At 35.9% G+C, this 12,365-nt stretch overlaps 1 protein-coding gene across 1 annotated transcript in view; it reads right to left on the minus strand.

Moving 5' to 3' along the window:
• LOC136678314 (tetraspanin-7-like) overlaps positions 1 to 11,930 on the minus strand; it is a 55,650-nt gene extending 43,720 nt beyond the window's left edge. Inside the window, exon 1 of the mRNA XM_066656325.1 lies at positions 11,821 to 11,930. Coding sequence (XP_066512422.1) covers positions 11,821 to 11,901 — 81 coding nt within the window. The 5' untranslated portion in view covers positions 11,902 to 11,930. The remainder of the gene's footprint in view (positions 1 to 11,820) is intronic.
• Positions 11,931 to 12,365: the final 435 nt, after the last annotated feature.

Below are 12,365 nucleotides of genomic sequence, written 5' to 3' on the forward strand. Positions count from 1 at the left end.
CTTGAAACAAAGCATCCTGACATGCCCTTGGTGAGTTTAAATGTTGAATGTGACATGTTCCAAACGAACAAAAATAGCACTGTCCCATTAGGTCCATCTTTTCTTATTTCTGTTGCATAACAGCCAGGCATGTACTTATATAATAGCAGGGAAGTAAAGGTGGATGATACAGTAAAAAAATATCACAATAATATACAGGGTATTTTTCAAGTTAATATGTAACATAATATATATTTTTAAGAATTGTAACAGACACCAACAGAATAAGTGGTCCTATACTGCTTGCAAAATAACAAGCAATAGATCTAGTCTTTGGCAAACAATTAATTTGATCCAAACTCCAGTCCTGGTTTTACTGTATTAATACAGTTGAAGTAGCACTGAGTTAGAAAAAACAGATTTTTGTTTAAATATGTACTTTTTTTAAATTATTATTATTATTCGTGTAGTTGTTTGATGATCTCAGTACTACAGAACCCAAAACATACTCAAAAAAACACAGTGCCATAATGTCGTAAACACCCTAACTATAAAATGCAAACATTAGAATAAAGTAAATATACACTCAGTATACTTTCTGCTGCCTCAAAATTCTTTCCTAATGTCTTAAATTTTCATATACTTCAGCCTCTGCAAATAAATTACAAAAGAATGGTGCCTGCATTTGGTGGGAGTTTTTTTGAGATGAGTGTTAGCAACAGAGTGTGAAGTATCGAAAGACACTAACACCCCATTATCATCAACTAGCACCTCAAACCCATGACCCTGGTGATTCAAACCTGCATCATTTTTACACCCACAAACACACAAAATGATGATTTTTAGCTGCATTCTAAAGGAGAACAGTAATTACAGTTTTTTTTTATCTTTGTGGGTGATTATGGTAAATACAGGGTTAATTTAATATATTACATTTTGTTTATGGTGCACATGAATATTCAGCTGGACAAATATACTCATAAACCTGATCAATTTTTTTTTCAGGTTTAGATACCAGGTTCCATAAGCTGCATTTCTTGGCCATCACATCATAAAAATCTGTTCTGGTTTGAAACATCCTCAGATAACAAAGTGCAGCTTTGTCCTCTGGAGTATGCTCTCAGTGTGTCCTTCCTGTCGTTTGCTTCACTTCATATGATTTACTACATTCTTATGAAAAACATAACTAAAACCTGCTGAACTTGGTTGAAATGAAAGTTTCCAGATCGGAGTTTATTGTAAAATGTAAGCTGTTGATGCAGATGAATTGGTCCAGTGACCTCTTTGAAACAGCTGTTTCCACCACAGCCACAAGAGGCAGGACATTTCCAGTCACATCACCATACCACCTCCTTAGATTGCTTCACTTCAGACAGCTGTTAGCTTCTAAAGTGGAGTGTATTGAGGAATCCTACAGAGGCTGCAGCACAGGCTTATGATTAGCGCTCTACTGGTCACATGACTGACCATGATGTGCCATAGAACCTGGATGAATGCATAGCTCATAATACCAAAGAAAAGAGAAAAGAAAAAAGAAATAACTGTAATACAGTAAAAGAGAAAGTTGGAAAATTGAAGCTCTTACTCAAGTAAAGTGCCTAAAATGACACTGTAAATACACATCTAGGGCAAATATAACTAATAAAAAATGTATATCGCATCAACACTAATTTTATAAATTTTCATTGTTTTTTGATAGTGATATACATGACTGTTATATTATTATATGATAATTATATCTATATAAATGATATAACAGTATAAACAAATTTTATAACAATATATTATATAAAATTTATAAAGATCAATTGGGGCAAAAATATGATGCCAACTGTAAGATTATGTCCATGCTTCATATTTACTGTATTTTATCACTTGCTACATTAGAAATGAATATCACTCTGTGCATCTAGTGTTTATATAAATGGCAATTTACTGATTGATAGAAGTAAAAACAAAAAAAACTAACTCTTTAAATTTTTGCAGTGTGGATCTGGCAGAAAATACAGCTACTGGATCTTGTCCAGATTGAAAGTGATGACCAAGAGAAGTCAGAAGAGTTACACAAGGTTGACACACTCACTCTTAATTATATCAGTGGAAGTGAAAGCTGAGTCTTGAGGGGGTGTCATTAATTTAGACCACAGACATTCTGCCCTCAGTGCCTTGTGTTACACACAGACAAATGGAGACACATGCAGAATTGACACAGACGTTTCTCAATGAGCAATCATCACTATCTTAATTAAGCTTTTTTATTTATTTATTTATTTATTTATTTATATTCTGTTTACAGCTTAGGGTCATTGCAACATGACTCTGAGGTCCAGGCATCATGGGTTCAGTTCTCAAATTGGGTCACTGACTGTCTCATGCCATCTTCTAGTTCCATGTGTGTGCGACAGTGTGAGTGAGTGAGTTGCCTTGCACCCATTGATGCTGGGAAGGATCTGGTATCTAACCCTCAATGTATGTTCCAAAGTCTTATGTAAATTTTTTTTTGCAATGTTCCAAAGTCTTATGTAAAGTTTTAACAGAAAAGCTGTTACTACATCAATGTGGGAACAAACACTGATTAATACACTTCATATAATTTATAAACAATTTTTTTAAGAGACACAGTTTAAAAAATATCTGTCTCCTCTATAAACAGATGGCAACATGAGCACTGCTGTTAATCCGGGTCATGAAGTCCATCCAGTGAGACCACTACACTTTTAGTAGCTGGGTCAGTCAGATATAATGTTCACAGCATGACCTGAGCGTTACAGAGTTTTGAAAGCCAAAATGAAAAACATTAAGCAACCCTACATCTGTTATAAACATACACATTACTCCCTGAATTTGAATCTCCACTTCATTTATGGTCTGGCTGTTGGTTTAATCTGCCATTGGGATAATGTAGTATATTTTATAGTATATGCTGTATATTTTGAATACAGGAGACATTCTTATTTTTTTAACAAAAGCCGTCTTTTCTGAGTGACAGCTATCAACGTAGTGTGTAATTATATATTTTATACCCTAAAATATTGAAAAATATTGAAGTTTGTTAGCTGGCTTTCTTGCTAACCCTAACTAGCTACGTGGATTACTAGGTACTAGTACTACTTAGCCAATTCAGAAATAAAAATGTTAGCTTACATTATTAAACATATTAATATACATTTCGACAAAATCCTGACTGTATCCATTATCCATACTCTGTCCAACCACTTTAGTTTTTGCCTCTTTATAATTTCCATACCGCGACCCTGAACTGGATAAGCGGTTACAAATAATGAATGAATGAATAATTTCCATACAAGATGCTTATTTTTTGTTGATCCATGACTGAGACAATATTAATGTTACCTAGCTAGAATTCACTGATGAGACTAGGAAACAGAATTTGTTTCAGTGCTCTGATAAGCAGTGCTCTGATAAAGAACATTTTTGAAAAAATTCAACTCTTGTTAAACACCAGTTTAATGCTTGTTGTATGTATATGAGGCAGAACAAATGTCTCTCTTTCTGGACCACAGCCTCAAAAGAACCCCCTCACCTCTATCTCTCTCTCTGTATTTTTTATCTCTGTCAATCCATCCATTGTCTGCTATGGGAAAATAAAAGTGAGAGAGGAGACAGAGAGATGCATCCGGATGTGTGTGCCCTCTGGACAGTAGCTCAATTGATCATGTCATATTCTCACACAGCCTAGAGCTGGAAGAAGAGAGAGAGTGAGGCACTGCAAGGGTGAAATTACTCTCTCTCTCTCTCTCTCTCTCTCTCTCTCTCTCTCTCTCTCTCTCTCTCTCTCTCTCTTTCTCTCTCTCTCTCTCTCTCTCTCTCTCTTTCTCTCTCTCTCTCTCTTTCTCTCTCCCTACCTCCCACTCTCACACACACATAAACTCTCTCTCAATCTCTCAATCTGCTTTCTCTGTCTCTCTCCCCCTCACTTACTCCTTGCCTCTCTTTCTCTTATTCACTCTTCTTCTCTCTATCTCATACACCTTTTCTCCTCTATCTTGTTCTTTCTCAGACAGTTTCTGCTGGGGAACACTACCACAGAGCAAAGCAAACACAATTACAGCCTCACAAAATGTGTGTGTCTGTGTGTGTGTGTGTGAGAGAGAGAGAGAGAGAGAGAGAGAGACTTATGAAAACCTCTTAAACACATCCAGACAGAACTCTGTTGTTAAAACTCATCATTATTCCAAAGCATAGACCAACTGAATCATTTATTTCCCACTGCTTCACTGGTGAGAGTTATTGTATCTTCTCTGAGAGGAGATTTTTAAATGATGCACCACAAACAAACAGGTTTGCCATCCTCAGTTTTGCACTGGAGCTATGAGCTATGGTAAATATTGCTAGCAACTAATAAATAACATAGGTTGGTATCATGGTGATTTCATACTTATTTTACTAAAAGGACATCCCCAGCATGTGTACAATGCATTCGTAAAATGTGTAATATATATATTTATGGATGTTCACCTGAATTTCTGGCAACCCAGTGTCAGCAATCATCCTAAACCTTCCCTTAAGCGTAAACCTAACCTTAACACAAAACATTACTGTAAACATACCACAAAACATCAAAAGGTTAGCAACAACAACAGAAACGCTCAATTTAACTCCTAGAAGTTAGAAATTTTGTCAACCCAATTCCTTAGCTTTCCAAGCTAAAACTGCATAATTTTCCTTTATTTGTTTAATAAAAAAACAATATAAAATATATTGTCCCAAATCAGAACTTGTTTTTGCTTTATTTTCTTCAGTATGCATACCTTGTTTTTATATTTACATTTATGTCACTTAGCTTTATCCAAAGCAACTGAAAAACTGACTGTGACAGGGCACAGCTAAAGTGATATGTGGTCATTTATTGCTCCCTTTACAATGACTGAAAAAGACTTCTAATAAAATCACGTGCATTTTCTGTATTAGCATTATTGTATTGGCATGTCATTGTGATATTATGTAATTGACAGTGATATTATTGTGTAGTCCTGAAAGGTTTATATTATCCAGAGAGTGGGTATTTTTGAATTGTTTTTACTTAGAGAAACTAGAGAGAAATTTGGTGCACATATTCCATGTGTGAACTATATGATAAATTCTGAACTCATAACCATTTATGGATGAATTGCTGGGAAAAACAATAAGGTGTTGAAGTTAAAGTATGACTACAGACTGACCACTGTAATGCTGATAGCTGTGTGGCTGATAAACTTGTTGTGGTGAAAGTTGGCTGGATTAATCTGATTTTATTTGCTTGTACGACATTTTCACAGTGGGATATTGCCAGTGATTTACCTCATTCTCGCACTTTCTTTTTTGTTTGCATGTGTTTTTTTCTTTGCTAGTTGCTATATTTTGGCACATGTTTTTTTAATTGTATCTGACGCCACAGTCAAGGGGTTGTTTAAATGTGTGAGGAATGGCAAGTGTGGCGTGAAAGTGAGATTTGAGATCATTGTGAGTTCCACAGCCAATGCGTGAGTGTTGGCAGCCCTGATTATAGGTGTGGTTAACTCAGGGTCAGAACATAGCAATATTGTGAGCTATCTTTATTTGTAATTGCAAAGGCCATAGCACAAGGGAGTCATCAACCTGAAGACACATCTGTCTATGTAAAATGTTATTGTAAAATGAACAGTGAATAACAAAATATCAAAAGATCAAAAGATGCTGGCAGTTACAAATCGTTAAAGAATTTATAGGAGATATTTAAAGATTTTATACCAAGTCATTTTGGAGCCTATTGGTCCATTCATGATGACATTTTCACACAGGACAGTAGCTGTGTTCAAATGATGTGCTAAACTAAAAATCAACAAAATGGAGATTGTTTTTGTTTTTGGAAAGTGACGAAATATCATATTCAAACATACGACAAATTTTGAAAAGAGGCATCAAAAAAGTAACTGCTGAACCATAAACTGGAATGGGAAATTCCAGTAAATATTTGCTTCAGCTTTGTATAGAATGTATTTAATTTAGTTAAGTCACCATTCTCAGCTGCCAAGGACATTATCGTGGTTCACAAATGTACAGTAATCATTTCAGTAATTTTTATTTGTATGTTTATTTGTATTATACTAAATTGTTATGTGATTTTTGTTTGATATACCTCAGTATCTGGTAGATACACAAACCATGGCCTTATAGCATTCCATACTGTGGCAGCAGTGGCTTAATATTTTTGCATGGAATCTCCCTCTTTCTCTCTCTCTCTCTTTAATCCTGACCCCAAGTCCATCTCTCCAGTGTCTGCTGACCCACTTTCTGTTCTCTGCAGCTCCTCATTTGCTGCCAGTCCACTATCATTTCTCTCTCTCTACCTCTCTCTCTATAACAATGTTTTCCAGAGCCTTGAGTGGTCTTAATAACGTCCAAGTCATTATGGCCTCCGCTCAGGAGCACTCAGCCACTCAGCTTCTTTAGCTGTCTGAGTGGACGAGAAAATGGACGGATGGATGGGTAGATGAATTGATGGATGGATGGATAAATGAATAAATATGTGGCAGAGTGGACAGATGCCCAAAGAATCACTTTCTTATGTCTGGATGTCTATCTGAGAAACTGAAAGAACAGCAGAATTAGTGAACAATCTGATCAACACATTTTCCCTTTATTGCTTTTTAGATCTATTTTAGATATGTCATCAAATGATGTCCACTACTTTAATGTGCACCTATAGAAAAGCACTGCTAGTAGAATGAGTTAACGTCTCTAAGTATTGAGCTTCCTGAGCAGTGGAACTGTTTTCTGGAGTGATGTTGCTCCATGCAAGACCTTCAGAACAAGTTGTGATCCTGAATCTACTGGCCATCATCAGTCCCAGACCTGAATAATGTTTATGTGATAGAACGCCATCAAATCCTGACAGAAATGATAGTGTAACACCTTCCCAGAACAACACAGATGGGCAACTCCCGGAAATCTTAATAAAATTGGAATGAAGAAAAGTGATGAAGATTGGTGCTGATCATCTGCAAACATAGGTGCTCATAAAATACAAGCATATTACACATTGTTGCAATTGAAAATTGCAATGAAACATTGTCACAATGTACTGTTATAATATGGTGGCTGGGAAAACCCAAACAAACTGCAAATTAGAATGAGCTGCAAAAGCACAAAACACAAAATCAAAACAACGACATTGGGGCTTCATTAAAAAATGAGATACAAGTTCAGAAACGCGATGCAACATCAGAAAATAAATGCAAGTTCAGAAAACAACTGCAAGTTCAAAAACGCTGCAAATCCAGTCACAAAACAAGAAAGTTTTCTGAAAGATCCTGAAAGCTGCTGCACTCCTAAAAACACAGAACAAAAGCCCCGTCAGAATCCGACTCCATTCGCTTGAACATGCATCACCAAGCAGCACTGGCACAACAGATTTCACACATGATTCCTGTTGTTTCTGTTTAAAACAAGTGTTTGATTTCCTTCACATCAAACACCAGAACAGTGCCTAAGCATTAGCTGTATTGCATTTAATAAACTGAATACCATTATATGGTTGGTGCAGAACACAGGATTTTTTTAAATCAAAAATATCTCAACAATAAAAAGAAACTTAATGTGTATCAAATGTTGATGAGTTGTGACTGAACTTGCATCGTGTTTCTAAACATGCAGTTGGTTTCTTAACTTGCATTTGTTTTCTGAACTTGCATCGCATTTCTAAACTTGGAGTTGGTTTCTGAACTTGCATTGCATTTCTAAATTGGCCACTGTTATCTTAACTTGCATCGTGTTTTTTAAATGAAGCCTAGGTGTCTTCATTTCGATGGATGTGTTTTGTGCTTTTGCAGCTCGTTTTAATTTGCAGTTCATTTGGGTCTCCCGGCCACCGTATTATAGTCCTAAAATCACCAATTATTAGTGCAATATTTTCACCAATATTGATATTAAACTAAAGTTTATTGCCAGAGTTTGTCAATAAACGGATTCATTGGCAAAGTCAAAGTTGCCAAAAAACTTTCAAGATGACTACTACTGCACAGTACAGTAAAAAAAAAAACTGTAATATGAAACGCTGTCTAGTGTACAGTCTGTCAAACAGGCTCTGTACAAAAAACGCATCTGAAGACTGGATAACAATGTCTTGTCGCTTTAGCATAAACTCTCCCTTGTATCTCCACCTTGCTAAAGTACAGTTAAGCCCTATTTGATTGGATTAGCTTTTTACGAGTACGTCTGTAATAAAAACTTTACATGCTTCCTCTGTTTAATAAACTCTCGCATCCAGATGGGCAAAGAATCTAGAGGACAACCGAGTTTCTAGTTCCTGAATTATATTGCATTGTCACAACATCGTAATCAAAGAGAAAAAGTTGATGAAAACATGCATATTTGAATATAAAAGTAATGCCTTATACCCTCTACTATCATTATAATCTCTCCTTTCATCAGCCTGTGTGATCTCCCTTTTCTCAATTTTTTTTTTCCTTCTTCTGACAACATTCTCCCAGGTGAAGTCCAGAGAACTTTTAACACGTATACCAAGTAACTGGTTCAGTAACTCTTGCATTCTCTTATTGTTTCAAAGTTCAGAAAATATTTTCAGGGCTTATCTCTGAAAATGCACACTCAGAGGCTAAATATGGTGTGCAGCAGTACCCAAACTCCTATTTTATCCAACATGAAATGAGATCAGCCAGCTAAAATGCATCTGGACTGGATTAATTTGTAAATTTCACCAAGGACAGGAAAAAATACAGACAAACCTTACTGTGGACCACTGTTGACTTAAAAGGGATGCTGATGTATGTAAAAAACCCAGTATACACTTGTACCAGAACCACACAGCACCGGCTAGTGTTTGGACAGGGGGTCTTTCTAATCACATAAGTGAAAATGATCCACAGCTGAAATAATACCTGAACAATAGAAGTCATACACTCAGAAAATGACCACTGACGACTGAGGTAGATGGGTAAAGAGGCCAGTGAGTATAATAAGAAGGTAGTATGTCTAAGATTCTAAGGTAGTATTTCTAAAAGAAAGAAAGGAAGGAAGGAAGGAAGGAAGGAAGGAAGGAAGGAAGGAAGGAAGGAAGGAAGAAAGGAAGGAAGGAAGGTAGGTAGGTAGGTAGGTAGGTGCTTATTTTCTTAACCACTGCAGTAAACACTGATCTCAAGAAGTCAACATCCACATCACCCACATCTCTGCCTATAGTTAACATCTAATAGAAATGAACTAGTTTAGCACAACAACATGCAAAGTTCAACCAGCATTTTTCATCTCTAATCTTTGCTGCCCACACTGCTGCTTCGTAAATATGAATCAGAGAGGAAAGGGGTGTCAAAAAGCCTAGAGAACTGGACATCAGGAGTGTGGAGGAAGGAGCCAGTGCCCACGTTAGAGCTGCATCATATGTATAATATATTTATATATGTTGTAATATAGATATATCTTCCAATACAAATAAAAGACACTGCTGAATTAATAAACTAATCTAAAATTTTCCAACCAGAATAAATGACTTTAGTACTGATTAATCAGTTTACATCAAAAAAACTCACAACTGAAACTTCTAGCCATTCAGCAAGACAATGTTTCTTAGGTTTCTATAATGGCTTTAAAGGAGTAGTAATTATTTTCCATTATGAAAAAGTAGTAAACATTAATTAAAGCAGTGGTACCCAAAGTGGGAGGCACGGAACAATTGCGGGGTGGGCAAATGTGGTACGCACGTTTGAGCACTGCTAGAAAAAGATGGACAAGTTTGTGTGAGCTAAACATGCAGAAGATGTATTTTCTCAAGCCACAACTTCCAAAGGGAAAACAAGAAAATATGATGAGGCATATCTCAAAGCAAGCTCATACCAGTCACTGAGGAGATGAGGGGATTTAATGTGTCATTTTTGAAGAACAAATGTACAGATTTTATTGAGATTTATAATTAATTTTTTGTGCAGAGAAGCAATTAGGAGCAAATATGTTTAACAATGACTGTTAAAACCAATCACTTTATTTATTTATTTTTTCTATAAGTATTTGCAGGTTTTTTATGAATGTATAAAAATAAATATCCAGTGGAGCTTGGAATTAAAAGATGTGTACATGTGTACAAAACAGGGGCATGGCAGAAAAAGTTTGGGAACCACTTTGGGGACTATTTATTTTAGTGATTCTATAAATTGTAAGTCCTGTGAGATGAAGACACATATTTGCTTTCTAGGAAGGAGTCCCCCACATGGTGGTAGCCATACTTTCAATAGGTCTAAAAATGGCTCCTGACACCTCCAGAAAGTACTGTTTTATAAAATAAAGTATTTCATTTTAAAAGGTCATTGGAAATTTTAAAAATGCTCATTTAAGTGAAAAATAAATAGTTACAGTGTCTTCTATTTGGTTAGGTACTTCAGCACACTGAATAGACAAATGCCTATAAATCACAATAAATTTTTTTCTTTCATTCATTGTTTGTAACTGCTTATCCAGATCAGGGTCGTGGTACAATCCAGTTTTTATTTACTGAAAATAGAAGAAACATGGGGAAAGCTGGTTATCATTTTATTAATTGTTACATTTGCCTATAAATATTATACCGCAGTGTTAGAGAGACACTACATAATATTTTACTACAATTGTGCCCTTTTAAAAAAGCTTTATAGAATTTGTAATGAACTGAAAGGTTTGTTGTCATTGCATGAAATGATTTTTCTCTGTAAATCTCCATTTATGAACTTACCTATCTTCAAAACCAAAGTACACAGCAATAAGCATGTTTGCTTTTTTCTTAAAGAATATATCCTTAATTTTGTCATTTACCATGATACATTTAAACATTCAAACTTGCTTTTTATTCATCTTTTTTGCTCTAATCTTATACGTTGTAAGAGAGAATTCGCTACAGAAAAAATTAATTCAGTGTTCTGAGAATGCTAGGAGATATTTTGTCATTTGCGTCTGAATCCTTTATATGTTCATCTTTATTGATGTATGTTTTTCCATTTTTTCACATTTTGAATGGTGCTTTTTGCTATTCCTGTACTATTGGAAAAAGTCAAAAATTTAAATCCAGGAATTGTAGAAGACACATTCAACAATCCTATAGTGTAAGTTTAATTTCACCACAGGATTCTGGATGGTTTTTGATAACATTGCTGGCTCCCATACAGCAGAGTAGGGTTCAGTTCCTAGCTTGGGCAGGAACATCACACTAAAGTAATAACAGTCCTTTGGCAGGACTCCTAACACAACTTCAGTCAACTGTTGCATGTTGCAGCCAAATGTCTTAAAGGTAATAATTAATACAATGAACAGTAGTTAATTAATAGTAGACGTGTAATGATGTACACATACTTTATATTTGTAGAGAAAATAATTGCAAGGTTTTACTGAATTTACATGTTGTATTTACTCATTATATATTTTTGGTATATATATATATATATATATATATATATATATATATATATATATATATATATACCATTATTTATGAACTACAGATATTTCTTAGACACTGTTCAGTCAGTGCTAATTTTTGCTGTTTTGCTACACCTGTCAAGCCTAGAGCTGCTGTGCACTGCCTCCACTGGTCAAAAACACGAAGGTCATTGCAGTAACGGCGCACATCTGCTCTCTGCATTAATTTAATTAACACACCACAGAAATAACAACATAATACGTTTATTTTTAACGATTGGTCTGCAACGCAAGCAGCGGTTCAGACTGGTGTTGTTATTATTAAGCGATGGACAGAATCAATCTCTGAGCACTTCATTTCTTAAAACGGACATTTATCTCATAAACACAGCAATATTAAATAATCATACTGCAAAACAGAGCATCAGAACAGCACAAATCAAGCCAGAAAGCCGCTTTTCTTACCCAAAAGATGAAGGAGTAGGCGATAAGAAGCGTTTTGAGGCACGTTATAACGGGTTTGGTCTCCATCCTGCTCGATGCCATGCTACAGAGCAGCTGCTGCGCGCGAGCTTGCCCCAGCCTCTGCGCTCAAGCGCCCGCTCCGCCTCGACCAATCAGGAGGCAGCACTGCGACAACAAGCCCCGCCCATCCCTATCTCGGTATAACGCGCCGCCCTTCTCCCCCTCACCACCCCCTCGCTGTAAAGCTGGTCATGGTCACGTGATGGTGACGACGCGCGCTGCGCAAAATGGTGTTAGCATTGGTGCTAATATCAGTTATTATCAGTTATCAGTTATTACTCATTTAAAAGGGAACACCAATTTTATTACAACAGTTCTGTTATTTTGTAAAAAAAAGTTATAGTTTTTCTTAAATTTCCGTTTAAATAAAACTAATTGCATCAGCTCAACACAAATAAGGTATCTGACAGATTGTAAATGTTTTATTTGATAAGTTGTTGGTCTGATGTGAGATACTGTAAATACTGTGAGAACTTGCTAGTAGG

This window comes from Hoplias malabaricus, chromosome Y (genome assembly GCF_029633855.1).
Source record: "Hoplias malabaricus isolate fHopMal1 chromosome Y, fHopMal1.hap1, whole genome shotgun sequence".
Classification (NCBI taxonomy): Eukaryota; Metazoa; Chordata; class Actinopteri; order Characiformes; family Erythrinidae; genus Hoplias; species Hoplias malabaricus.